Source organism: Nipponia nippon, unplaced genomic scaffold (assembly GCF_047370975.1).
Source record: "Nipponia nippon isolate SJK-2023a ecotype South Korea unplaced genomic scaffold, ASM4737097v1 scaffold_1, whole genome shotgun sequence".
In the NCBI taxonomy this organism is placed as follows: domain Eukaryota; kingdom Metazoa; phylum Chordata; class Aves; order Pelecaniformes; family Threskiornithidae; genus Nipponia; species Nipponia nippon.
In genome coordinates this window covers 158,166,856-158,194,498 of record NW_028262290.1, presented here as the reverse complement: position 1 = coordinate 158,194,498, position 27,643 = coordinate 158,166,856, and the positions used below count along the sequence as shown (strand labels likewise).

General features: G+C 43.9%; 1 protein-coding gene across 7 annotated transcripts in view; it reads left to right on the top strand.

The window, feature by feature from the left end:
* Window positions 1-9,404, top strand: part of RBM33 (RNA binding motif protein 33) — a 108,462-nt gene extending 99,058 nt beyond the window's left edge. For all 7 annotated transcript variants that reach the window (XM_087730115.1, XM_087730113.1, XM_087730140.1 and 4 more), the window contains 2 exons: window positions 2,335-2,423; window positions 2,571-9,404. In XM_087730115.1, the coding sequence (XP_087586241.1) occupies window positions 2,335-2,423; window positions 2,571-2,619 (138 nt within the window). In that variant the 3' untranslated portion in view covers window positions 2,620-9,404. The remainder of the gene's footprint in view (window positions 1-2,334; window positions 2,424-2,570) is intronic.
* The last annotated feature ends 18,239 nt before the right edge of the window (window positions 9,405-27,643 follow it).

The following is a 27,643-nucleotide window of genomic DNA, read 5'->3' as shown; positions in this document are numbered from 1 at the left end:
GAAGCTCATCAGGTTTGCTGAAGCCTTCAACTTTTTCTCAGCTTTCACTTTGAAATCAGAGAAGTAATGGAAGTATTAAACTTCTGTGATTTTCCTGGCAAGAGGGAAGTTTCCTGTCAATTACAATAAGGTGCAAGGTAGCTACTGCCAAAATGAATGACTTCAAAATCACAGATAAGTTACAGAAAAAGCCTAGAGCTGAATTTTCAGGCTTAGAAATGAAGAAATATGACTATCAGGTGCCATGGCTCTTGTTAAATAAGCATCTTATCAATGAGAGTCTTACCTGTTCAAAAAAAGATATAAGTAGGCAATTTTAATAGCGAATTTCATCTAGGCATTTGATGTCTTAAAATGCAGCATGAGATGGAATGAACAGGGAACACATTAGTTGAATTAAAAATTCTTTTGCTGAGAGATCTCAAAGTATGTCACCCTTTAAACGTGTCAACGAGTGGTGGTTGTATGTAGTTTCCCAAGGAATAGTTGTTTATGTAAAGATATGTGGTACCTTTTTTTAATAGTCTAGACGATGATACAGAGGTTTTGCAGGTGAAATCTAAAATCCTGGAGACTGACCATCAGAGTGCTGGAATCATCCAAATGCAGGGGGATGCTGCTGAGTTCCAGGCGAGATGCAGGAGTGTACATACATTTATATGTAACCACCAGGAGCTTATAATGAATCTAGAAAAGTTTTAAGGTTCCTATATATGTATGTGTGTGCATACATATATATGTACATATATATATATATATATATATATATATAAAGCTCAGTACAAAATTGGATTGGCTTTATGTAGAAACTCAGGCACAGAAAAGAGAGATATTAGGAATTCTTTAATTTTGCATCCAAAGCCATAAGAATAATTGGAAACTGGATGCTGAATCAGAACAATTCTGTCTTGAACGTGCTGCAGCGTAGGCCATTAAACATCCAAAACCAGCTGTGACATACTGGAATCACAGGACCGCTTTCCAGGATCACCTTGGCATTGCCTGGACTTTTCCTGCTGCAACAAGGAGCAAGGACATAGAATCACAGAATCATAGAATGTCCTGAGTTGGAAGGGACCCACAAGGATCATCGAGTCCAAATCCTGTCCCTCCATAGGACAACCCCAAAATTCACACCCTGTGTCTGAGGGCATTGTCCAAATGCTTCTTGAATATTGTCAGGCTTGGTGCCGTGACTGCCTCCCGGGGAAGCCTGTTCCAGTGCTCCACCACCCTCTGGGTGAAGAACCTTTTTCCTAATGTCCAACCTAAACCTCCCCTGGCATATCTTCCTGCCGTTCCCTCGGGTTCTACCATTGGGCGTCAGGGAGAAGAGATCAGTGCCTGCCCCTCCTCCTTCCCCTGTGAGGAAGCTGTAGACCACGATGAGGTCTCCCCTCACAGTCTTTTCTTCTCCAGGCTGAACAGACCAAGGGACTTCAGCCACTCCTCGTACGGCTTCCCCTCTAAACCCTTCACCATCTTTGTGGCTCTCCTCTGGACACTGTCTAGTAGCTTCGTATCCTTTTTGTACTGTGGCACCCAAAACTGCACACAGTGGTCAAGGTGAGGCCGCACCAGTGCAGAGTAGAGTGGCGGCCTCATCTTGAGTACTGTTTGGAGACATGAGTTCTCCAAAGCCCTGGCTGAGGCATGCTATAGTTTTGGAGACCTCAGTACTACACAGGGTTTCTTTGACAGTTACAGCACTGTGAAGCACGTGTCCCATGGACTTCTCTGGGTAGATGTGTCTTGCTTGGTTTCCCATTACTACGAGGACTTGGAAGTGGAGACCTAAGCCATCTCATCGGGGTCATGTGGTTATTAGTGTCTGTCAAAAGCTAGACACTTGTTTTTGTTAAAATAGTGTGAGGATATACAGTGTAGAGGTCAAAACCTAACACTTTTTTCCTGTTTCTGTCCTGTTTAACCCATGGAAAGCCCCAATCCTTTAATGTACATCAGGTGAATGATTCCGAGGCTCTCGAGTGTGAAGTTGAGCTCTGCCCAGTCGAATGTTTCTCATTCAGTTGGTGGGAGTTTGGCTGCAGGGTTTGGTTCATCTGTTATTGATGGAATTGAAGAGCTATTGCCTTTGCTTAACCAGTGATGGTCTGGGTTTTCCAGTTGGTACAGTTGCTGAATGCACCAGCTCAAACACCTTCAGCTGGGTCCCTGACTGCAGTCTCAGAAGTCTTTTTCCATTCCCTGGACACCAATAAGTGTTTCTGAGAAAAGAAATATGCCAAAATTTCAATGGGTTTGATGCAAAATTAGTTTAAAGGGAACTTTAAGTGAATACTAAAAATATGTTTTGGCTTTTTGTCTCTGCAGAGTTTACAGATGCTTCCTCAACAACGGAAAGCCATAGCAAAATTTAAGGAGCCAGCACATGCTTTAGCATTTCAACAGAAATTCCACAGGTAAATAATTAAGCGCAGTCTCCTCTGCTCAATGTTTCTCTTAAGCCAATCAAGCGTCTGTTTATTAGGGATGTTCATAGAACCTCCTTGTCTGTTCTCCACCCCTAGAATCAGTTTGAGTACCAGGTTTTAAATTTCTTTTAACAGGCACATGATAGATCTGTCCCACATAAACGTGGCACTGATAGTTGAGTGATGTCTGCCGAGAGAAAACCTGACACTAACCGAAGCGTACTGTGGAGCTACACAAGACGCAGTGGCAAAACCATCGGGTTGTGAAACTTTTCAGCTTAGTCCTTACTTGCTATGTTGAACTACAGAAAGCAGCAAGATGTCCTGCAGAAGAGCTGAACTTGAGAGGATCCGCAAAGGTGGAATTTCTGTTCAGTTTGTTCACGTTCTGTTGTAACCACGTGGAACTACAGATTTTTTTTCAAAATGCTTTCAATGCATGTAGACACCGTTCTTCAAGATCCTACTGTGTGACCACAGTGACTTGAGAGAGAACGTTTACATCGAAAGATTTAAAAACTTCCTTCATAGCAAAGAATATTTGATAATGGTTGCTCTTATCTTCAGTGCGAGGTATTTGAATGAAAACTCACTTTTCTGAACAAAACACATTAGTTACATTGTATATCTGAGAGCACAGAAGGTATTCCTGCATAGATTTAAACGTGGTCTACTTCACTGAATAGCAGTATGCTGAGAAGCTTTGGAGGTGACACTGGAAAATTGTAGTTTCGATCTTTGTAAATAAGTTAAGTCTGTCTTTGCATTTTTCTATTCCAACACAGACTTCCATCTTCTCCTTCCAACTCCACTTATTCCGTAAAACCCTGTGTAGGAATAACATTGCTGTATTTTCCCTTGGTTTTTAAAAACAAGGATCTTTGCCCTTCAGTAGCATCGTGGGGTAGTGAACTCCAAGTTGTAACTAGGTTGTTTTAAAGGACTTTGCCAGATACAAGGAAAAAGAAATATTTGATGGTTCACTTCAAAAATGTTACACAGGAAGAGTGGTGCATTCCTAATAGTTCTTTTGGGCTAGCGTTTCATGATTGCCTTATGCTTTATTTTGATTAGGTTTTTTTTCTCTGAGATTTATTTTGTGACTAATGCTGAACCATAAGAAAGCCATAACTGAAAGGACTTGGTTTGATGTGTTCCCGATAAATACAGGACTATAAGGACATTGTCAATCTGCTGGTGAATGTGGCAGTTCCCAAAAATTACGTGCAAACATTAAGGAGTTTATATATTATTCAAAGTAAGATCCATATTTCCTTTTGGTTAGAACCATCTAGATGGTGTTGCCAAAGGAACAGTTTTTTTCAGTTACTTCTGAATAAACTTATTAAAATGTCATGTTTATATTGGATTCCAGTTTTTATGAACATTTCCTTAGTTTTTAGACTGTGAGCTTTTGCTTCATCCTTTATTTTAGGAGTACTCTTAAGCACTCCACCTATGATTTGAATGGGGGGACTTACAGAAACCTTAAGGTTTGTTACCTGAGTGACTGCGGAAGAACACTATTGGTATGTAATGCAACAGCTGTGAATGGGGTCCAAAATAGGCATGCCAAGCGTGGAAGGATGAACTAAGCAAGTTTATGGTAGCATAGAGGGTTTGTTTTTTTTTTTTTTTTTTTAAAGATTTAATGGTAACCAAGTTACAAAGACATAATTGGCTTTATTACAGTTTTGGTCCAGATTTTCAATTAAGTAGAAGTTACTAAAAATAATGATTGAATAATAAGTACTGTCAAAAGTCTTCTAGATAAAACAGCTCTTTGTTCATTGAAATAATACAGAATAACGTGGTACTTTTGAAACATTGCATTGGGAAAAAAAAATTAAAGAATACTCTAAGCCCATTTACAACGTAGTGATGAGATGCAGTAACATCATGAGAATTTTTGCGTGGAAGTGAGTTTTACACCCGTCTGTATAGTTCCCCATTTACGTATAATACTTAAGAACATCCAGCACAATTACTATACATAAAGTGCTGTTAGTGCTTCAGGGGAGACCCAAGCCCAGGACAGAATGAGCCGCAGGTAGGAAGTGCCCAGTGGGAGCCGACCCTGAAGACTCATGCGAGCTGGTCGTGGTGACGGGCTCTGCCACGTGCTGTTTAACTCCTCGCACCGTGAGCACTAGGACCCCTACGCTGCCTCCTCAGGTTATGTAATTTTTATTTTTAAGAAATAAATGCTTGTCTTTCAAACAAGTCATTAAACAGTTATTCATCCCACTGGTAGGGAGCAGCTTCTCTGTAATGAGAAGGATGGGAAGACATCTTGGAGTGGAGCGATAATAGTGCGTGTCTGGAAATCTGGGCTAGATGCAAATGCCAGACAGGCCAGCAGCTGAGTTCAGCAGTAGGAACATCTGCAGTTGATCAGCTGTCCTGTCAGAAGCAAACGTTATTGGGGTTAGAGGGTTTCTTGGAGCCTAAGAATATGGGTTTGATTCAAAAGTCAAAGAAGTTTGTAGAAACACTCCTGCTTTGGGTTTTGAATCCGTCCCAAAGAGGCTGAGGTTCAGCCAACTTATGTTTTAACAATTTTTATTCAGTTGGGGTTTTTTTTTAAATTTTTTTTTGAGACAAATGCGTGGCTTTAGAATAAAGACATGAAATCGCCTCAGATCTGTTTAAATGTAGGAGGCAATGTAAGCAATGCCTGTTTAATGACTAGATGCATCCTCTTTAAAAGCGGTTGCAGTAGATTATTGCTTGTGCATAGACAGAGTACGGGCAGATTGCTGGTGGTGATTTTAGCTGCTTATTGCAGTACCTGGGTATCTTACTATATGTAAACTTACTATATGTATGTATGTCTATATGCATTTCATTATACACATACATACGTACTTACACCCTGTGTTGTCACCATATCTCTCTGATATCTTAAAAAACTCAGTAGCAAAAGTAGCAATTAGGTGAGTCATTTGTTAAAATGTTTGTGTTTTGTTAGTTCTCAAATTCTAACTCCAAAGTGGATCTCTTGGCAATGATCGGTTTGGATGATACAGCTCTTTTAGATCCATTTGTTGTCTCCTCCCCAAAAAACCTAAAGGAAGTAGAGGTAAAGCTAGACGGACGTGTTCTTGCCATGTTCTCTTTCAGCACGTAGTTAAATCTGAGCATCTTAAGTTAACTTTCTTAGAAGATCTGTTGCAACCATTATCTTGTTCTTTCTTTATCATGCATTCAAAATATGATGCAAAAAAAAAAAAAGGCATTTAATGTAGTGTGTAAATATTGACCTTTTAAAATTAAAATGTTACTCAAAATGCTTACAGTCAACCACATCTTAGCTATTTGTTAGTTTTTTTGTGTTGTCTTATCTAAGTTTAATGGATACAGTTCCATAAATGTTGATGTGTTTTTGTGTATATCTTCAAATTTTTATAAAGATGCTAGTAAGTCAATACATATATCCTGATCTGTGTATTATTTGTTCACAGTTTTTATTAGCATAATTTTATAATGATTTTAATAGGCAACTCCAGTAGGTGATTATATGGAGCCAACTTTTTTTTTTTTCAAATTATTTTGTTTTCATCTTGTAGCACTGAAGAATTCACTTTATAACTAATCATATTTTGCCTTGACTAAAAGATTGGATTGGCCGTATGATCTGTGGTATTTTAGTAGAATGTTCTACTTTTTTTTTTAAATTAAAAAAAAAAAAAATCTCTGTCCTTTAACTTTTGAGGGGAAATACAGTGCGCTGTCAGACCAAGGCATGGGGTTTCTAGGTTTGTTCCATTGTGCTGTACAAGTACAAATTAGATCTGTCGTGTAATATTGTTCTCAAAAGTTTGGGATATTTTGGTTTTACACGCAGTTCAAGTTGGTCATGTAACACATCGGTTCATCACAATGTTAGCAACTGATGTGGCACGTATACTGTATGATGGAACGATGTGCAGTGTTCGAAAAGCTCGGTATAATTGGTGCTAGGCAGGAGGACAGGTCCGTAGCATCTTCATAGCTGGAGGAGCTGCCATGCAAGTGTTTATCCCTAAATAGTGGTAGAGAATAAGTTTAGACAGGGATGTTGTTCTTGGCCCACATACATCTCCAATGTGACTTCGGGAAAGAGGAGTAAATACTGGCACCCCCTCTGTAAAGTATCTTCAGATACCTAGTTTACTCCCCAGTTTAAATCTGAAGATTCACTTCAGATTTCCAAATTTCTGTAAAAAAGTCCTTCTAGCCATTACAGTGCCAAGCAGGCTGAGCATTTTAGTTCTTTGGTGTTAGTTTTCCACTGCAAGGCTCTAGATGAGAGCTTTTTTTATAAAACCATAGGTTATTTCAGAATAACCTTGAGGGTCGTCTTCATTTTTTTCTTAACATTATCTAGCTACTTGGAATAAGAAAAAACCTTTTACTTGGTGCTGAATTTTTAATATTTTTTTTAAACAGGGTATCTTTTATCTGTTTAGCTTGAAATTGTGCAATTTTCCCAGAAGCTGCCGTAGGCGCTTCCCATCGTTACACACAGTAACTGCGTGTCTGTATGTGTGTGTGGGTGCATTGCCCGTATAGCCGGGGTGAGAGGGTGGGCAGGAGGGTGTGGGGTTTCATTTCTTGGGGCTTTTTTTTGCCTGTTTTTTGTCTTAACTCGGGAGATATCCTGGATTTGTTCCCTGGCGTAGTATTATGTTGTTCTTGTCCTTCACATGGTACTGTTTGTTACGTGAGTCGTGGTACTCGAAGGCAGAAATCTGGCTTCATCTGCTCACTGTCAAAAAGGCATTTTTGTTCAGAGTGACATGAACCTTTTTTTTTAATTATTTTTTTGTGCTTTTATTTTTTTCGCAGCATGTTGGATGAGAAATGTGAAGGAAACAAATACTGAACAGATTGCAGAAAGTTAGCTATATTATAAAGGTCATTTAGGGTAACATAGGGCTTTTGTTTCAATGTTACCTTAAATCATGCCTTAACCTCTAATTAATTCATAAGCACAATACTTGAAAGTATTTTATCTTCAATTAGTATCAAATCCTAAGGATTTTATGTAAGGTTTTTTTGTAACCTGATTTTTAATCATGGAGATGACTTATTATCCACATGAGCACAGGGTCTTGTGTACAAAAACACTGATTCATATTGGATCCTTACGTATACCATCTTCTGGTATAATATGGTTGGGAAGGATCATTTTGTTCTTTATAATGCTGCTTTTTGCAGGGTTGGGGGTTTTTTTATTTAAAAAAAAAACAAAAAACAAAAAAAACACCTCCGTTTTCTACTTCTGTGCTTATTTTGGTGGAAAGTATGGTCCTTATTGCACTAAAGAAAACCTCAAGGGGAAAGCTAATCTCACTGGGTCTTTTAGGTGCCTGTGTTGCTTTCTCATTTCTTGGTTGGATGCACTGATTTTTCTAACTAACTGGAAATGGGCTTTATATATACACTGTTTTTCAACAGGTTACACTGCTTTTATTTAATGTAACAGCGCTTGGGTTAAGCGATTTTTACCATCTAAATGGTTTTAAACGGTATTACAGATTAAGAACATTTTTGTAAAAGAACCTGTGTACAGTTAAATGTAGCTGTATTGCACTGTTGTGTGTAGTCACTCGGAAGATCACAATTTAAAACACTGCTGTATTAATGGTATGTTCGTTCAGTAGTTCAGGATTTTCTTTGTGTGCATCTGATGGTTTTTAATATGCGTTGTATTTTTCCTAGTGTCTGTCAGGCTGACTTTGGAACCTTACAGTTTTATTTCTATTTATGTAATAACAAAACCATTTTTTTTTTCAGGATTTCTTTTTCAGACAGTGAAACATCTTTCAGCGGTTTAACTTCTAATTAATACACATTTTCATTTACAGCTACAGCAAAGACAAGGTGCCAACACTCATTTACTCACAGCTGATCCTATGTACCATTGCATACAATTTTTATTGATGCAAAGGGCCCTTAGAATAGGTCAGCTTTCTTTTTTCTTGTGGTACCCTTTGCCTCTGCCCTGTGCTTTACCTCATTTCCATCTCATTTGCCCCCATTTTTCCACTCCCACAAGGATATTTGTATCCTTGTTATGTTCCTGCTCATCTCACTCTTTGTTCATCTCTCCAGACTTTTTTCCTGAGTGCATTGCATTCAATCTTTTCCTCTATTTTCTGTTCTTACAGCTCTTTTGAGGATGCCTGAAGCCTAGATCTCCCACCCTGAAAGCACATCGTACTGTATTTTTCTTTGCAGACTTTGGTACATAAAGTCGAGGTTGCTTTTACAGGTATCGCACCTTGGGAGATGCTGCCCATCCCAAAGCACTGGAGAAGCATCACTTAACAGTTTTGCTTTGCAGTTTTAGCCGTGTTGGAGAATTAAAACATTTTGCTTACATGCTCTAGCATTTTTGGCAAGCAAGGCGAAACGGGATTAACAATTCTTTTATCCTTTTCACTTTTTCAGGAGTTCTGTTCTTGAATTCAGTGATAGTAATAGCACTTTTTTTTATTGCCACGTAGAAATACGAACACTGTCGACATGATTCTACCTCCTATTACTATTACTGAATGTGATCCTTCCTAACCTGTAAAGTCTTAAACACTGTATATATTTGGGTGTTTTGACAACCACTTCAAATGTTATTGCTTTAATCTGGATTACAGAGTTTGTTTATTAGCAGTTCAGGATATAAATTCAACAGCCGACTGTATCATACTGACTCCACTGGGAGTTCGTCTGCCTCATGTTTTCTACGGCATCATCTGCACAAGGTGTTTACTACTAATTTCTTGAATGTAATACTGAACTATACCAAATCCTCGGCTTGCATAAGAGATCTTTTTGTCATACCTATTTAAGTGAATGTAAAAATGGAAACACAAAGATGATCTCATGTACAAGTTCTTTTTACATGTAATTCCATGTTTAAAATGTCAACATGTAAATATATTTATTGTACCTAAAATATGTCAATAAAACTTGATCTTCATCATGTTTCCTGTGTTGTCACTTGATGTACAACTTGAACATCAAACTTGTCAGAAAAAGCTTCACATACCATATTATTTTACCATTTTTATTATGGCAGCATCTCTAGGCCCCTGCTTCTACATCAGCATCGTAGCGTGGGGTTCTTTCAGAGCTGTGCGAAGGTGCCCCAGATGGAAAAACAAGTGACTGAGGATGGATGAAGGTAAAAGGGGCTTGTGCTTGTGTGGCTAGTTCAAAGGGTCTGGAGGCTAACAAGGATCTCGTAACATAGATACAGGAGGAAAACCTGTGAGTGTAAAAGCTTTTCTGCTTCTTTGCAGCCATACTGACATGTCTGATAAAAGATCTCTACTTTCAAATATTGCCTGTCTTCATTTTTGACATAAAGAGGAGCTCTCGGCAAGCTCAGTATGGTCACCATCGATTATATTCTGAACACAATTATATCAACATAAATGAAGGCTAATTCCACTGGCGTATTATGTAGCAAGAAAAGAGGTCAGAAACGGCTGCCTTGCACTTCGTAGGGTTTTTTAATAGTTTGTTAAAATGATTCACAAAGTTAAATGTAAGAAATCCCACTATCGCCCTGGTATCACTCGAAGTGGGTACCTGTGATCCAGCACGTATATTTTCAGTGGAGCATTAGTAGCCCGTCATTACTGGGGGTGGATCTCAGGAGAACGTCGTTACCTTGGGGCAGACTGATGATCCTCCCAAGTTGTTCGTTTCTGCTTGTACCCCGATAGAGGACATATTGGTGACCAGCAACGCAGTGACCTTAGAAAGCTCATCGAGATAAAAAAAATGCCTGTGATGCAGCAATGTTTATAGTGAGCAATGTAAGAATAGCCATCTTTGCTTACAGAGTTCCAACTTAGTTTTCAACTTGTGATTTTGTTTTGAATTTAGAGTGGGAGCACACTGTAAGTATCCATCCAACTGCAGCATCACCTCTTCCCCATCTCCTCCTCCACAGAAAGCTCCAAGCAAAAGTAAACCTCACCAAAAACCTTCAAAACCCAAACCTGATAAGTTATATCTCCTTGCTTCTTTGTACCTTCTTTCCCTGCCTCTGTTGATCTGCCGTCTTGGGGCAGGACTTGTGTTTTAGTGAAGTTGATGCACCACTGAGCACAACGTCCGCTCTTGCAATAAACTGAAGAGGTTAACCATTGCATAGCACAGGGGAAAATCAATTGCCCTTTTGGAGAGCACAGGTTAGGATCGGGCAGAAGAGTCCATGTAGTCTTTAGAAATCAAAATTTCCAGCTGGTGAACTGGTAAAATGTTTAAGAGAATTAGATTTTTTTTTTTTTTTTGAGAATTAGGAGGCTGACAACTGCAAAGTGATGAAGGAAATCAGTGGGGCTAAAAGGGATGGAAAGGGAGTGACCAAGGGAGGTACAAATAAACCTTTAAAATCAAATTTTGAGATGCCTAGTGGAGTGCTTCAAAAATTGGTCTTGATTGACCTTAATTGATTCATAATAATCTGGGCAGGAAGAGTTGGAGTGTGCTCACCCAGCGTGTTGGGAGATGCATGAGGGAGGGCTTGGATGAGGAGGAGGATCGGAGCACCTTGGAGGAACTGGATGAGCTAGAGAATTCTTCTAATAGAGGTGAGATTAAATTCAATCTTGCAAAGTGCAAGAGCATGCACTCCGGTATTAATAAATAAGGATTTTTGCTGTAAGAGTTACTGGGAAAAGAGAAAGGGCAGTGAATTAATTGCAGATAGCTGATCTACAGATGTGGTGAACTATAAGAAAAAAAGGTGACTGCCTTTTTAGGATGGATGGGTCAGGCACTTCCAGAATTGAACTGTTAGTATGTGTACGTGTAGTGTGAAGATTTAGTGCTGGACTTCAAAATAGCAACCCGATCAACCTATCAACCACCTCCCTACTGCCCTAAGTAGAAACCCCTTTGTGAATATTTATTTTAGGGATTTTTTTTTTTTTTAATGGTTCAGCTATCAAAGATTTTCTCTGCTTTTGCTCTACACGTTCAGCCTTTCAAAGACCAGGGCTTAAGCTACAGAAAACATCCTTAGATGGGTTCAGTGAGAATTGACTGGTCACACGGTGCCACTGCTCCTTGGTTTCAAATGTCAATTCTGGTAACTACTGAATATACATTAAATATTTTCACCCATCCGTGCTGTTTTGAAAAGATCCTGGGGAAGGAACGACTTCAAATGGTGAAAAAGTAAAGATGCTGACCTGGGAAAATCATTCTGTGGAGATGTAGTTGGCATTAGGGATGCTTTGGAAAGGACTTGGGAGCTGAGCATTTCCATTTCTTCTGATTCTAGTCCCATATTCCACTAATTGTTAGCTAATTAACAACCACTTTTCATTAAATTACTGATGAGAGGATTCTGCTTCCGTAAGAAGGATTTTAAGCCAATAGCGAGTGGATGGACTAAATAGCCCCAACAGCCTTTTCCAATGCTGTTTTCTTGGGTCACTAACGAATGAGGCTGTGTCTTCTGAAACTTGGGTACTCCTGTGCAGCATCACACAACCTTGCCTTGCAGCGAGGCTGGTAAGGGCGGAGGGAGAGCGGTTTTGCAGGGTTTTTCCTTCATGCATCTATGCAGCGTGCGTGACACCATGCTCTGTGCTTTCCACAGCCTTAGCTAACATGGATCCCGCTCTGCGGGGCTTGAGGGCTGGGAAAATAGCTAAAAGCTTCAAAGAAAAATGTAAAAGGCAGCGGTTTTATTTGTTTTGATAGCAGTCAGAAGGTATTCAGGGGGTTGGGATGCCTCTTGCAGCCCTCATTACAGGGGAGGCTGGGGTCTTCGACCTGTTTTTTCCAAGACAGATCACAGGGAGTTTGGGCACCTTCTCAAGGATGAAATGTCTGTTCAGCGCTGCACAGAGCAAAATGGTCCTGGGTCAGGTACTCAGGAGCGTAGGATGTTCTCTGGGTAATATTTACGTTAGTAGTCATGGCTGGCATCGAGTATTTTGCATGCAGGCAAAATCTAGTTCACTAGCATGGTCTAATTGTTAAAAAATTATAATATCTTTCGGAAATCTAGCACTTTAAGAAAAGTCGATGGACAGTCAAATTACAGATAGCGCTCTGACCACTCATCATCTGAATCCTTACCACTTTGCACTTAGGTCTTTAATAAAACAGAGGGGCTGCTGTGAATTTGCTCCGGGATGGATTTAATATTTCTTTGCAGATATTCAGTGGCCCTAAGATCTGTCTGTTCTTTGTCACTTCCTATCCTTTACTTTTATTTTTTTATTATTATCATTATTAATTAACCTTATTATTGAAACTGGGGCTTCTTGCAAACAATGGCTGGATGCAAAAGCTGGGTCCCAGGGAAATAACTGGGTTTTGGCTGATGGAGCCCAGGGTCGATGGAGCTGTTTGAGAACCTGCACTGTAAATATGTCCTTTTCTATTTCTAGCCTGGATTTTTGTGTGACAAAACCAGTCCTGGAAGCCAAACCCTGTTTAACTGAATGAGGAGATCATTTCTTTGTATATTCTCTGTCTTAAAGACTGCCACAAACTGGCCTCTCTGCAAAGTGATACCTACAGTTCCTATTGCTATAAACCTTTCAGACTGTTTAAAGGTGCTAGCTTATTGGAAAGGGCTTGTTTTCATTCACTAAGGTCAGGAAAATTCATGGATCACATCAACACAGGGAAGGTGCGGTTGTTGCCAGGTCTCCCCTGCATTACTGTTAATCAGCCGTATCCAAAGGGAGGATGCACATCGCCTTTAATGGGGGTGAGGAGCAGGAGGAATGTAATCATCCCTCATCAGCGAGACCCTCAATCACTGCACTTCAAACAGCTGGGGGTACGTAACCTCATCTTCATTTGAAAATTTTAGTACCTTTTCTCTTAGCCGCCTCCATTTTCTGCCTTTTTTTTTTCCCCTCATAAATTTTTATGATTTTTTTTTTAAAGGAGAATTTATGGGTGAAATGGCAGAAACCGTGTGAAATGTGGAAGAGCTAAAAGGCTATCACGGTGGTAAATGAGGCTAAATGGTTCTCTACCACCAGCTGTTTAGAGTTCAGTGATTGAGTCTAACTGACAAGAAATAATTACCCCCTCTCAGAGAGGTGAAATGGGTCCTCGCACAGTGAATGCTGCTGATGAAGGGGCCGTCCCAGGAGAAGGCAGGATCCTTTCCGACACTTTCTATGCCTACATCTTCGTTTCTTAAACCCCTCGCAAGCATCTTGCGCTAAGGTTTTTCTCATATAGGGTGATGTCCTTCAGTGACTCAGCGCATCCCTTCAATCTTTCTGGTCCCAAGGAGGTTCAAAACCTTGACACAACATCTTGCAGGGATGAGCCCAGAGCCAAAATATTCCTTGCATTATTGATTAAAGCTGGTGAGTGTCTCTTAGCCCTTTTCATTTCAAAGCAAGAGCCCGGTGTTTCTTATTGCAAAGATGTGCATTAGGATCTAAAAGCACCTTTCCCCCGCCCCCCCCCCCCCCCTTCTTTTCTAATCAATTGCAGGGAACAGATAGGTGAGTACCTTTGTTTGCAGGCTGGAGATGGTGAATACCTTGACTTAGATCTGGGAAGGAAAGGACTTGCAGTGCTCCAGTGCAAAACCTGCGTCCTCACAGATCGCACTGAAGCCAGATCCTTTTAAACACAAATCAAACCTTAAATATTTCAAACATGCAAGAAACATGAAATGAGACACAAAAATAAGCGTGATGGCAGTGGCTTGAATGCCACTATGTTTCTCTGACTGTATTAGTTATGTTACTGCATTGATGAGGATGCAAAAGCTTTGGAAACAGATGACTAAATTAATTATCATTGAGCAAGAGCCCATCAGGGTTGTGCTGCATACTGCCCAAGCAAAACCAGGTACCATCGCAGGGCAGCTCAGGAGGGTGGGAGGATGCTGTGGCCACAGCCTGGCAATGCTCTGTCACCATCGCTCACCTACTGTCTTTAAAAGATGACGGCCATAGTCACCAGATGGCTGCTGTGAGCCACTATGGTGCAAACAGTGCTTGGTGGAGCCTCAGCAGTGAAGGAACAACTCAGTGAGGCTCTGCATCAGTCTCTGCTTCATTACTCCTCTTTTATGTGGCTCTTTCTGATGAGACTCTGCATTCTGAGATGAGAATTTCACCCATGACTATCCCAGTAAATGGCCGAGGTCTCGTGGGTTGTAACAGGCCATTTAGTGCACGTGCAGCATTGATGTGAGCTGCTCCTCTTGATGTGAGCTGCTGCCTTCTTAGCTTCTTCCCCCTCGGTTTGGTCTCGGAAGGAGATGGGGTGGGCACCAGTGACAAGGCAGCATGCTAGAGACCACCGAGCCTCACGGCCACCCCAGTGACAGCCCCTGGCTGACCCTGGTGGTCTTCATTGGAGGGTGCATCTCCACCGAGCTGGGGGAGAGCCGCCGCAGCATCCTCTGAGCATCCTCTCCCTGCCGCGCTGGTGGTCTCTCTGTTTCAGTAGGAAAGGAGCCACTCGTTTTTCTTTGCTGGAAAAGAGAAGGGTTAAGAAATGTATCTGGGAGCTGCCACATCGTCACTTTTCCCTCTCCTCCTGTGGGAACGGTTAAACGAAGCAGGATGATTTACTGAGCAGAGAAATACTTATTTTATCCAAGGAGCATAAATAAATACCCCAAAAAGCCTAAAAATACCCCAAAAGAACCCAAAAATCCTATCTGCAAAACCAGCCAATCCACCAAATGAAGAAACCCAACCAGGAAGGGACTTCTGTCCTTCCATCCACCACCAGTGCCCTGCAAGCATCTGGTCCTGGTCACCAGTGGTTGTCCTGTGGCTCTCCCAGCTTTAGTGTCTGCTAAAAAATAAACATTGAGGAGATGAATCAGACCCAGGATTGCCAGCCAAGGGGGCTTGGTGGGTGAGGAGTCAGGCAAAGATGATGCTCACCCCAGGGATCAGGAGGAGATCTGAGGGAAGGTGAGGAGAAACCTTCAACACCGAAGCATGGTCTGGGTGACCAAACGCTCCGGTGCAGAGACAACCAGAAAGAAATGGGTTTTCCTCTCTCCTGGAAAAAGTGAGTGGTTCAGGGTTTATTCCCCTTCAGGCTTTTTTCCTTTGTACCCAGCTGCTTCTGTCTTTTCTAAAAATCTCTTTGCAAAGCAGAAGAAGGGGTTTGGGGTACAGAAGCCCCCAGCACACAGCCCCGGATGGGGTTTGGGCCATGGTGCACCAGGGAGGCTCAGCCTGTGGGGAAACACGGGTCCCATTCTCACCATATCTCACCGTGTCCTTAAATCCCCATCTCTAGAAGCCATGTCATCAGCACCCACCTCCTTACCGGCTCCTGTCCATGGGGTCAAGGACTTGAAAGCAAGTGTTTTGAAACATCAAAAACCTGAAAACAAATGAAAAAATCCTCACATACTCTATTCAAATCCCCTGAGTTTTTAAAAGTGTGGAGCAGACAACAGAAGGGATGGGAACCTTCTCCATGAAGGTGATATTTAGTTACAAGATATTTGGTTTTGCTTCCCGAGTGAAGGTGTGAAGCTACCCGTGACAAGAAACACAAAAGCCAAGCTTCACAAAAGTCCTCAGGATTTTTTTTAGGTTACCTTATGTTGGTGAGTGTATCTTAAGGGAGGATGTGCCAGTGTGAGAGACAGAGCGAAGGACTGCTGCCAGCTCTCTAGAAGGTATTAAGAAAGGTGATTTTTGGCCCTGGTTGCAAGGACTCATGCTGGGCATGATGGTACAAGGGCTTTTCTTCTTCCTCAACCTCATAAAGTTAAATAATTAAGTCTGGTATATGTCCTTCCACCACACCTTTGCCCATCCTCAGGCCAACAATTCATGATGCAATTCCCACAGGCGCGGGGAGAAATTCTGCCCCCAGGACGGCACCTCCCCGCTCCCCTGCTGAACCTGCCCTGTTCTTGCTGCTTCTCCCAGCGCGGGTGGTGGGATGGGGGAGCCCCAGCCCACCTGGGAGTGGGTCCCTCCATCCCAAGAAGAGCCTGAGCCCGTGTCTAATCCATTTTGTACTTTAAGTGCTTACCTTCCCCTTCCTCCTCCTGTCTCTACAATAAGATTTCATGATGGAGGGACATAGACCCACATGGAGCAATGGGGTGGGCAGAAGTGATGCCGGGCCACCAGGGAGGAGTGATGCTGAACGTAGTGTTGGTCATTCCGGAGTTTTGCCTGCTCCTGCCAGACCCAGAGGTGCCGGGAAAGGGGTCTGGGCAGGGGCTGGTGTGCCAAGAGGCGTGCGGTGGGTGGATGTGCTGCCCAGCCGGGCGCTGCCAAGCTCCCCGGGGGCTGGCAACAGGTGGGGAGAGCAAGACCACATTTCCCACAGGAATATGGTCCTTGTGCCATTATTAGAAACATGCCAGGGAAACACGAAAAAAACCCCAGAGCCCCTTGTTGCAGCTTTAGACCAGTGTTGTTTATACCAAACACCCCAGAATATTCTTAGAGAACCAGTTTTAACATGTGATTTTGGAAAGGGCGTGAAAAACCTTAGGTCAGACCGAGCCAGAGATGTAACCAGTCTTGAAACCCATTTACAGGAATCAATTACAAAGGGTTTGCGTGTATTTTTTTCCCCCTCTGGCATCCCCAGCAAAGTCTTTAGACAGAAGTGTAACGGACAGGCAAGGAAGAAACCAGCTCTGGAAACGCAGCCCGCTGAAGCGTGGGGTAGCAGGGGGAATGCCCCTTGCAAGACACATCTCCAGCAGCTGGGCAGTTGCAACCTGTGAAAAGCAAGTGAAACACCCAGGGAAGCCAGTTTCCCAGCTCCTGGTGCCGGTGATGGAGATGGCAGCGAGCTCACACCTTAGTGACCTGTGCATGAGAGGTGACCCGCTCGAGATGCTCATCCAAAGTAACCCTGGAAGGAAACATTTAACTTGCTAAAAAACTAAATGAAAGTAAAAAACTAAGTATTGCACCAGGGCACGTGAGCCCAGGTACCGCATGCGTGCGCCCAGCAATGGCAGAGGAGCTCAAACCCCCCAGCACGGAGGCATCCAGGCTCAGCCTCGTCCCCCGTGCTGCCCTCGCTGCCCACCACTGAGGGGCTGCAGCCCACTGCAGGCATTTGTCTCTCTCTGTCACTGTCCTTGCTGTGACCAAAGGAGGCCTGGGCAAGATTTGTACGTCCTCAGTCCTTTTACTGGGCTTTGGCCTCAGGGGAGAAGGTTTCTCAAGCTCTAGTGTCATCCTTGCTGATGGAAGCAAGGGCTTTGCTGGAGGACTCAGTGGCAATACTGTCCAGCTCCCAGCCCTCCTCCAGGTAGGAAACCAAAGGAGCAGAGTTATAGAGGAGATCAGGCAGAAAGCAATAGTTTAAGTCAATTTTGTTGCTCAGTTACAGTGTTTGAGGGATGTGGGAGCCTGGCTGATGTGCGGCAGAGGGGAAAGTTGATACAGGGAGAGGTGGGAGGAATGAGAAGCGACTGCTGCCAGTGAAACCTCTCTACCTGCTGGTGGGTGGCAGGGAAAACCATAACACACCACGAACTGAGTCCACCGAGACCGTTTCTTCTCCGTATTTGGTGGAGGTGAAAATTCCCAGGCCCTGCCTGCTGCGGTGTGAGGCTGTTTTTAGCACCGGTGTCGGCAGGTGGTGCTGGGAGGCTGGGCAGGGTGGCAGAGCATCCCTGAGCCGCCGGCACGGCCGCATCCAGGGCAGGGGAGAGAGGTCCTGAGTGTCAGCCTAACCTGGAAAAAGTGCTTTGGATGGTAGTGGGAAAGACACGTAAAGCATGCAGTGTGATCTCCATCCTGCTGGCTGCTTTCTAAATGAGCTTCATTATACATATAATTAAAGGAAGAGATCTGAATGCTATTTAGTGGTGTTTTAGGGCTATTAATTTCAAGACTGAGGGCACCTGGAGATTAAATGAATTAACTCACAATGGAATCAGGTTAATTGTCATTTTCTTTACCTGGACTGAAGCCGAAAACGGGAAGATTTTGATTCGGTAGTAACAGTGGATATATTAAAGAAAAGCAGGTTCTTGAACAGAAGGAAACTCACTATGAGAAGTGGTGAATTGGGAACCTGAGCGGACATGAGCAGAGCCGGGCGGCAGCGTGGGCTCCGGGGCTGGGGCGGATGGAGCGGGCATCCCCGGTGGGCGGCAGGGCCCTGTCTCAGCCGCCCGCATTCCTGACGAGGGAAGGGCCCCAGACACTCCCCTGCCCTCCCTGTTTCCTTTTGGCTGCCTTTAAATGGCCGCCTGTTGTGTCGTTTGATTAGAAGCTCCCAGTTCTTCCCAGGAGTGGGTTGGAGAGCCCATTAACGTGGGGCTCGGACCCACTGCCAGGCACATCAGTCCTGGGAAGGATGCAGAGCAGGGGAAAAACAAACAGAGACCAGCTCTATGTGCTCAAAAAAAGAGCCTGTGCTTGCCCTGGAAGCACCCTGCCCGCTGATCAAAGCACTAACCCAGCAAATCTAACAGAAAATGAAGTGCCAGCACGACATGCAAATTAATCTTAAATAATTACGGGTTTGCAGTCTCAGCTCCCTCTGTCACCTGCTTCGGAGCACTGCCCGGGCTCGGCAGGTCCCACAGCAGGCTGTGGCTTGGGCAGGACGCAGGGCAGGCAGGGATGGTGCTGAGCGCAGAGACCATCTCAGGGCTGGGGGCTGATATTTGGGGTGGGTTTTTTGCACTTGAAAATTTGGCCAGGCAAAGGTCCCTTCATCATACTGGGGAAAAACTGGGCTCTGCTCTGACCAAAGCACTCTGTTTCTCCAGCCCAAAATTGGACCCTCCGTCGGGCACTGCCCTGTGCACCCTTCTGTGGTGGGGTGATGCTCCTGGACAGGAGCAGAGCTGGCCTGTGCCCACACCACAGAGGTCATAACTTCACTTCCTAACCCACATCACACCAGCCCTTTCACTGCAGCCACCCAAAATAACGGCGACTGTAAGCGAGCCCGCCCGGGCATCCCCTCCAGGCATCCCCTCCAGGCTGCGGCTCTGCACACCCACCCCGCAGCTGAGTCTGGAGCTCTTGCCTGCCAAACAGCTAACCTCTGGGTTTGACATGCCTGATTTGCTAGTGCTTGAACCTGGCTGGATATCTTCAGTGTGACCTATTCATCTATCCGTCCCTTAACCACTGCTCCTACACCTATAGGTTAGACTTGTCAGCCCTGAAAATCTGTTCTGACGTATAAGTGCAAGTTAAATATTGCTCTAAATAACAAGTAATTAGCTATAGAGATTTCTGTGAAACCCACTGAAATTCCTAGAGAGATGTGATGTATTGCTGAGTGCTTATTTTTCCATTACTGGTGTGACTGACCAGTGTTAATGTGCCCGAAGGATCGGCAACCTTTCAGCAAAGGACCCATCTCTAAGCCTTCATCTTTCAGAGTTCACAGCCCCCTGTGCTTCTTCCTACATCTCTGTCATCATCAGACTCACTCTAATCCTAAGCAAAACCTTCAACTTCAAACCCCCTTCCTTCCTGTGCACATGCTGCTTCCCAAAGCTTTTTCCCTAACTGACGGAAATACCTCGCCTGATACCTCCTAGCATCACATTAGCTTTTTGCATTGGCGTGCCGCATTCGTGATGGTTACATGGAGGTGGCTAATGCCTGTAGGACTCATTTCTCCTCCCTCACCTCCAGTTTCTAATAGGAATAACTGGTTTTACTCCTTATGTGCACAAGGAGCACTTCTGATTATTCATTGTCACATCATTTCTATTATCTAGTCAAGGTCATCTCGTGCTTCCTGACCAGCATTTTGGTCACCTTTATTGACCATGGCAGCTCTCATCACCCACCACAGTGTACTCCTAAACTTCTGCCAGGGGTATTAGAACAGATGAGTGAAACCATCAATGCTTGCGGAAATCCATTTGTCTCCTCCTTCCGTTTTCATGATGAGCTTTTCACAGCCCCTCCTTGCCAAGCCTTCAGCTCGCACACTTGTTTCCGTCTTCTCGGGCTTAGGTAGCATATACTAATGTAACATCATTGCAAATTCTTCTCAGATCAATTGGTCTGCCTAAAAATAAAATAAAATTGATGACTTCATCAAAGAACCATTCTACGTTAACTGATCGAATCAATCCTGTATTATATATCCCATTTTCTGTTTGGCTCTCTATCTTTGATCGTTCTTTCATCTAAAACCTGTTCTGCTTTCTTGTGTAATGCTGGGGCCAAGGTATTTACCCTGCGATTGCTCAGGCCCCCTCCTCCCTACCACAAATTAGTTTCTGCCTTCGCAGTTGCCCAGTCACCTGCCAACACAGCCAATCTGATGGATGTGTTGAACATCATCCTTCCTGCACGCGCCATCTCACAGGTTGGTTCCCTCCTGCACTTGGATGGGGAGCAGCAAGACTTCTTGTTTTTAAGGGCATAAAAGAACAAGTTTAATTTCCATGGCGCATGCAGTCATATCCCATACATATCCTTGTTACCGGGAGCCATTTTTCTGTTCCTCCCATGTTCAATACCAGCATCCTCCTGCAAACCATGGTACTTTTTAAGCCGTACCTCAGTTATCTTTGACTCCCTCCTCTCTGCAGGATGAACGAAGTTATCCTTGCACAGCTTCCTCTTTATCTGGATGTTTCAAGAACCTTTAGTTTTTTCCTATGCAAAGCCAAGCTACAAAACCTGACTTTTGGCAGTTTTCCTTGTAAACCTTCAAAAAGATTGGTTTCTTTGCTGCTCAGTGGCTTGCCAGCTTGTCTGCAGGAGTGCGATCTGCCTGCAGTTATGTTAGTGTCTGATTCTCGTTTGTGCAAAAGTGCCTAAAGAGGACTAGAAATGCATTTTCAACACTTTATTGGTATCACAAAATTGGCTAAAACACAGACACAGCCCAGGAAGATACAGGGAGAACAGCCATTAGTTTCAATGGCTCCAAAGGGCTTCATGATGTGCGTCAGGACGTTGTCATTTCAGCTGACACAAGGTTTTGTTGGCAAACTCTTTGCTTTGCTTTTGGCCCCAAAATGTGCTTGGCAGCTTGCGCAGCCCTGCCAGAGCCAGGGAGCCTTGTGCTGTTATCATTTTGTGACTCGCTCCCCTCTGGTAGGAGGGAAGTCGGGGAGGTTGACTCCATTTGGAAACCCATGTCAGGAGACACTGGGGAGGTGGGAGCAGAAGGGCCCCCCCAGCCCCAATGTCAGCCTCTCCTCTCACTCGCTCCCTCCTCCAGCATTTCTAAATCCACTTTTGGGTGCCAGGGCAGGAAAAACAAACTCCACAGATAGCTGTGAAGGGTCTGCAGGAGCGTATTATGCACCACTTATTTCTCCAGGCTGTAGTCTCTGTTTCTGCACTCCACCACTGCTTTCATTCCCAAGAAGTCCGATGAGACCTTTTCTAAGGGACAGGTTGTCAAACCTACTTTCCTTAGGAAAACTTTCCTTCAGACAGTGGTGAACCTTTTATAAAATATGCAATACCACCATGTTTTACCTCTTTCAAATGAGTGCCCATGGAGGACCAGGGTGACCTGCTCTCTTGTAGACAGGCTGAGCTGGGTGGGCTGGTTTCCAGCTGGCTGCTTTATACTTTTCTGTAGCTTCCAGCATCAAAGAATTTAAATGTTCCACTGTGCTACTTTTGACTCGTCTCCTGATGCCAACTTCAACTGTGCAAACTTTACCATGACATAAATACAAGATCATTTTAAACTCAAGAGTTTTATTTTAATTTCCTTCTTTTTTTTTTTTTTTTTTTGGCCTTCAGGTCTTCAAGATTTCAGGTTCACCTTCTTAACATCTTTGCTGCAAACGATAAAGGCTGGAAGCTAACTTGAAAAAAACCAACATAATCTGAAATCCACATGCAATCACATGGCTCACAGAGTCAGAAATTTAAAAATGCCTCTAAGTATTAGGATATTCAAAACAAACAAAAAAGAGGTTTAGTAAAAATACTCTAAAAAGTCCAATTATTATGCACTGTTGTTATCTGAGAAGTTCTGTCATCAAGATGATATTTCAGCAGCTTTAGACAGATGAGACTTCTAAAGGGGATTTCTAATTGGTATTTGTTTTTAATTTGGGGTTTGGATCACAGCAGCAGCAACAATTTGTTTTGTTATGTATTTATGGCTGCACATGTTTAAAATGGTAAATCTGCACTGACCTATTAGACCACAAAAGTGAAACCAGCTTCTGTATTCTCATTCCTTAGCTGGAAAAATAAACCCACAGCATGCATGTATGAAATAAATTCTATTTTTACAGCTTTCAGGTTTGGGACTGAAAGGCTGTGCAAGTATTTCGGATTATCACAGCCCCGGCTTTAAAAATAAGGCAATGGTTCTTTACCAGAAAGTGACTCTTTCGAGACAAAATGGATTTTTCTAGCTGTTGCCTTTCATTAAAATGATATCATTTTATCCAAAACGAAAATAAAATTACTAAGGAGCTTAATAAAATGTGCAAGTTTCTTTGGGAAATAAATGAACCAAAATACAGAAAGATGCTGGTTTGGTTTAACACCAAGAAAGATATCGAGGTCTAAAAGATAATTCAGAGTTAGCACCAGATCATCCTGCACTGAGCACCCTGCTTCTTCTTACCTACCTATTTTCATTGGCTTTGTTTCTCGTGACAAATAAAAATGTTTTTCTTCAGTCTCTAAACCTTAAAAGTCATATTTGACTTACCAGAGAAACGTGACTTGGCCCCCCCAGCTATGGCTCTGAAGAAGGCTTACCTGGGCAGAGCAGAGAGCCTGGGCCCGGTCTCTCTGGTAGCTGGATTCATTATTGGATGACAAATCTATCTTCTCTGGCTAATTTCTAAGCCCTGGACAAACACGTGCGTAATTTCACTCATTCAAGTTGCTTCATGCCCCAGGATGGAGGAGGCTGAATCCAGAAGATGCTCCTGAGCAGCGGCAGGTGAAACCATAGGTTGACAATTAATAACAGCCCAGCATCCAGGTTTGACCTGGACATTTTGCAGGTAGAGAGCAGCAGTTATCAGGAATACAGCCCGGTTTTACACTGCGGACACCCCCTAGAGAGGCAGGAGGGTCCCGCGGCATCGCTCGCAGGGCTGGTGGAGCGGGCAGAGCATCAGGCCAAGCTGGCAAGTCAGACGACACCAGTTGCAAAACTTCTCATTTCCATGAGAAGTCCTTCTGAAACGTATCTTAGGAATGTCCTAAATAATACTTGCTGGTGGGAGTGGAAGGTGCTGACAAATCCAGGCAAAAAAAAAAAAAAGAAGCTTTATTGCAAATGGGTGATGAAAGTAGCACTGACCACAACAAGGGAGCACATTTCATTACAGTGGCTGCGGCAGAGCCTCTGCGAAAATTACAGGGAATGCTAAAGCAGCCCTGGAAAGGATTCAAACAGCAATTTTCTCTCGGCATGACCATCGTGGAGAGCCAGCAACAGGGAAAGAGAGCAAGAGGGAAGCAATGTTCTTGTCCTTCTTCCTGCAGATGCCAAACCTCATGGTCTTTAATGGAGATGGGGAGGGAAAGAATCAAACAAGAGGTTGGAGATGAACTTCTTCAAAACACATATGAAACTAAAGCAGTTGGGTGATTTTTTTTCTGGCAGGAATAGCATCCTGTTTTTCATTCAGTTCTGGTTCAGAGATTGACACATCTAACCTGCAGAAGATATATTTTTTTTAAATATCTGCATTTGAGTCTCAGCAGAGCTCAGCATCTCCTTCGTGCTCGTCCCTATCTGCCGTGCCAAAGGAATCAATGATTTTTGCTGCCTTCCCCAACACTGAAATATCCCTGGGGAATATTAGGGCAGAGCACAAAACCATCTCGCTGCTGACTGAGCTTCCCCTGTGTTGCCTCTGAATGATTACATCCCATTTCTAACCCCCTTTTCTATTGATTTTCATGGTAAACCGACATAATTTGGCTGATACATATTTTTAGTTTCCTCCACCATTGATGAATTGCAACATCCTCTCTCTATGCTCTTGTTTTTTTAAACTTGATAGTTTGGGAAGAAAAAGATGACCCTGGAGAGGTGAAAATCTCCCTCCTGTTGTCCAGCCTGGTTGAACCCAGGGATGGGTACGGCCGAGCCCCGCAGGAGCACTCCGCGCTCGCTGCACAACTGGTAATAATTTTGTGATCAGCCTGTGACTGTTCCAAAAAATAGGAACAAACGAGTTAAATCACAAATCTAGCGCACTTCCTATCCTGCCTATTCCCAAAGAACAGCACGTCAGCAGTGCCAGAAGACACATGGGTGATAAGTTACTAATAAATTCATTGTGTTGCTTATTTTTAATGGGCTAATAAAAACAATCCTCTTCTTTTAACAGTGCGCGACTTGCATGAAAAGAAACGGTAGAGTTTGAGAAAATATTTTGTAGTTGAATTGTAGGAATGGTCATTGCAACAGTCATTAATTGCTATAATTTAGCTTTAATCAGGTATCGATTGCATTTACAGCAGATGAGAGAGCATCGTACCATTGCACCACTCGTGCTCCGTGCTGGCGGCTGCTGAGCTGCACGGTTAACGGGGAATCACTAGAGGTCACTTTGATTCCATCTAAAGGAACAAATCCTAAAAGGTATGGAGTTTTGTTTCTGCTTCTTTTTTTTCAGTGAGACATTTTTTAAAAGCAAACTCTTTTTGCACGTGTGTATAGTACTTGTTTACAGAAGCTCCTTAGGCTGAATTTTGTTCTGGTGTAAAGAGTGAAACTTTAAAGAAGTTTATAAAGCTGTGCCTATACTCATCAAGAGGAGATTTGGCCCTGAGTTTCTTTTTTAATATGAAACAGCTTCTGCTGGATTTGATATTCATGATAACAGATGTCATTATTTAACTCTCAATAAATACTTCTGTCTTGTCAGGATCCCTATAAATAGGAAAAGAATAGCTCCGATATATAAATCTGTAAGAAGCTATTCTAATTTTGCTGCTTATTCTGTTATACCCAAAGGTGAAATAATATTTAGGTGTGTTTCATTCTCAGCTTGGGTTGATAACCAAAGTGCGGATATTTCCTCCATGAGAGAAAAAAACCCTAAAACTGAACACCTCGTGATCAGGCGAAACATTTTCCTGCTGCAAAGAGCAACTCCAAAGGGAGCCCAAACTTGACTTCTTTTACATTTGTAAAGTAACAGTTTGCCTCCTCGGGAACCTATAGCATGAAATCTGACTTTTCTTTCATTTTGGACATCCGGGCTTGCTTGGGCCCTACGCTGCCGGCTCCTCTTGTTGTGGGGTCACAAGCGCCTGAGCCCCAGGTGAGGAACCCATGCCACAGCTCCCTCCGAAATGGCACTGCTGCTGCCCAGCTGCCTGCCCGCGCAGTCCCTGATGGGGCAGGGGCTGCACAGAGACAACCCCCCTGCCCTGATGAGCAGCAGCATCCGCCCATCGCTACGTGCAGCTGGTTTATTCCTGTTTTGGGAAACGCAAAGCCCCCTCGCACCTCTGGGATCTCACCCAGGGAGGTGGAAATTAGGTCCTTCTTGCTGTGCGTACGTCAGCTTTTGCTGCAAACCGCTGCAGCATCTGCCAGGGCCCACCAGCGAAATCCCACAAAGCTTCACCTTTTCTTCTGCACCCGGTGTTGTTCAACACCTGCTGGAAGGCTCCAGGGCACCCAATGAAGCGGCACCACCCCATGCACTGGTGGGTACCGGCTGCATCCCTCCCACAGCGGCACCACCAGTTCAGTGCCAAGCTGCTCAGCACTGACAAAAGCAAGACACCAGAGCTGATTTGAAAAAAAAATGCTTCCAAAGGGCTTGTCCCATGTCCTGTGCTCAGTGCAGAGGACACATGACCTCATGCTTGGGAACCAAGCCTCTCCCAGAGGTGGAAAACAGCCCTGCATGTCACAGCGTTGGTTGCACGGACCAGGGCACTCGCTTTCCGTGAATGAGTCCTTTTGCACCCACACACCACAAAATAAAGGCCCGCAAGACTTCCAGGTGTCTCCATGAGTAACTTGGGAGCAGCGGGCAGGAGAGCTGTAGGCTGTTCTTCTCCTGTGTTTGACGCTCAGGATGGCTCCTGGCATCAGGGCTGAGTCACCGAGACCAAGTGCCAGTGCGCAGACCTGGCTGTCTCATGCCCACACCCAGCCACTTGTGACTTCTCCTGTCCTTTCCATGAGTTGCCCAAAAGCTGGGCTTTGGAGGAGAGAAGGTTCCTGAGATGCCAAAAGGCCCCAAGCAAAAAGTCAGCGTTGGGTGGGTGTCAGGGCAAGCCTCCATCCACACCTCCTCACCTTGGAGAGTGGAGAGTCTTGATCTCTTGTTTTCTCTCCTAGAAATACGCTGCTCCTTCCCTTTGACAGTGCATAGGTTAAGGGAAATTTAATTCCAGGGATGGCTCTCCATGTGCTCCGTGGTGCTCCCTCAGCCCTCCGCGGCTTGTTATCCCCACGGCACTGCATGTCCCACTCCAGATCACATTAAGCAATGTGATGAGCACCTCTCCCATGAGCATCTATGTCTTCTCCCTTCTTTCCCTCAGGGGAAAATTGAGTGGGAACAGTTTTAATTAACTACACTGTACGTGCACGGTGTTTATACCAGTGCAGGCAAGGCTGAACAAGTGCGCCTCACTCTTGGAAACAGAGGTGCTGAGGTTTGTGGCCACTCTGAAGTCCTGAGCTCGTCCCACAGCAGAGGACCAGCCCCAGAGAAAGCTCTGGCTTTGGACTACACTGGGCTTACCCCAGCGTGGACACAGGGGCGGGGTGAATATGTCAACGACCAGAGCTCTGTCACTCTGCAGAGCTCTGGCAAGTCTGTATGCACCCCACACCAGGACCACTGGATGAGTCACGGACATCCCAAATGTAACCTAGCAGCCCATGGGGAGCCTCCACGGAAAACAGGGAGCTGAAGTGACATTTTGGGCAGGATTCAGCTCTAAGTTAGGACACTTACCTTCAGACACATAATTGCAGGTGTCTATGTGAGCTCTTGGTGTCTCAGCTCCCTCATTAGTCCATGGAGATCTTGTCCACCCAGACCCCTCCAGCGAGTGGCTACTTACTTCAGGGGGAATCAGACTACCCTCCGAGCCCCACTGACTACACTGAGACAGGTGGAGACACAACCAGAAGCCAAAATTGTGTCTTAGCCTTGAGGTGGTTACTGCCTTGTGGGTCCTTCTTGTGACTTATGCATGTGGTGCAAAATTTAACATCATATAAAAAGCCAGCCATCCTCTTTTCCAGAAGTATTTAGAATGGACTTAAAAATCCTGTAGGAAACATGCTTATTTTATATATAA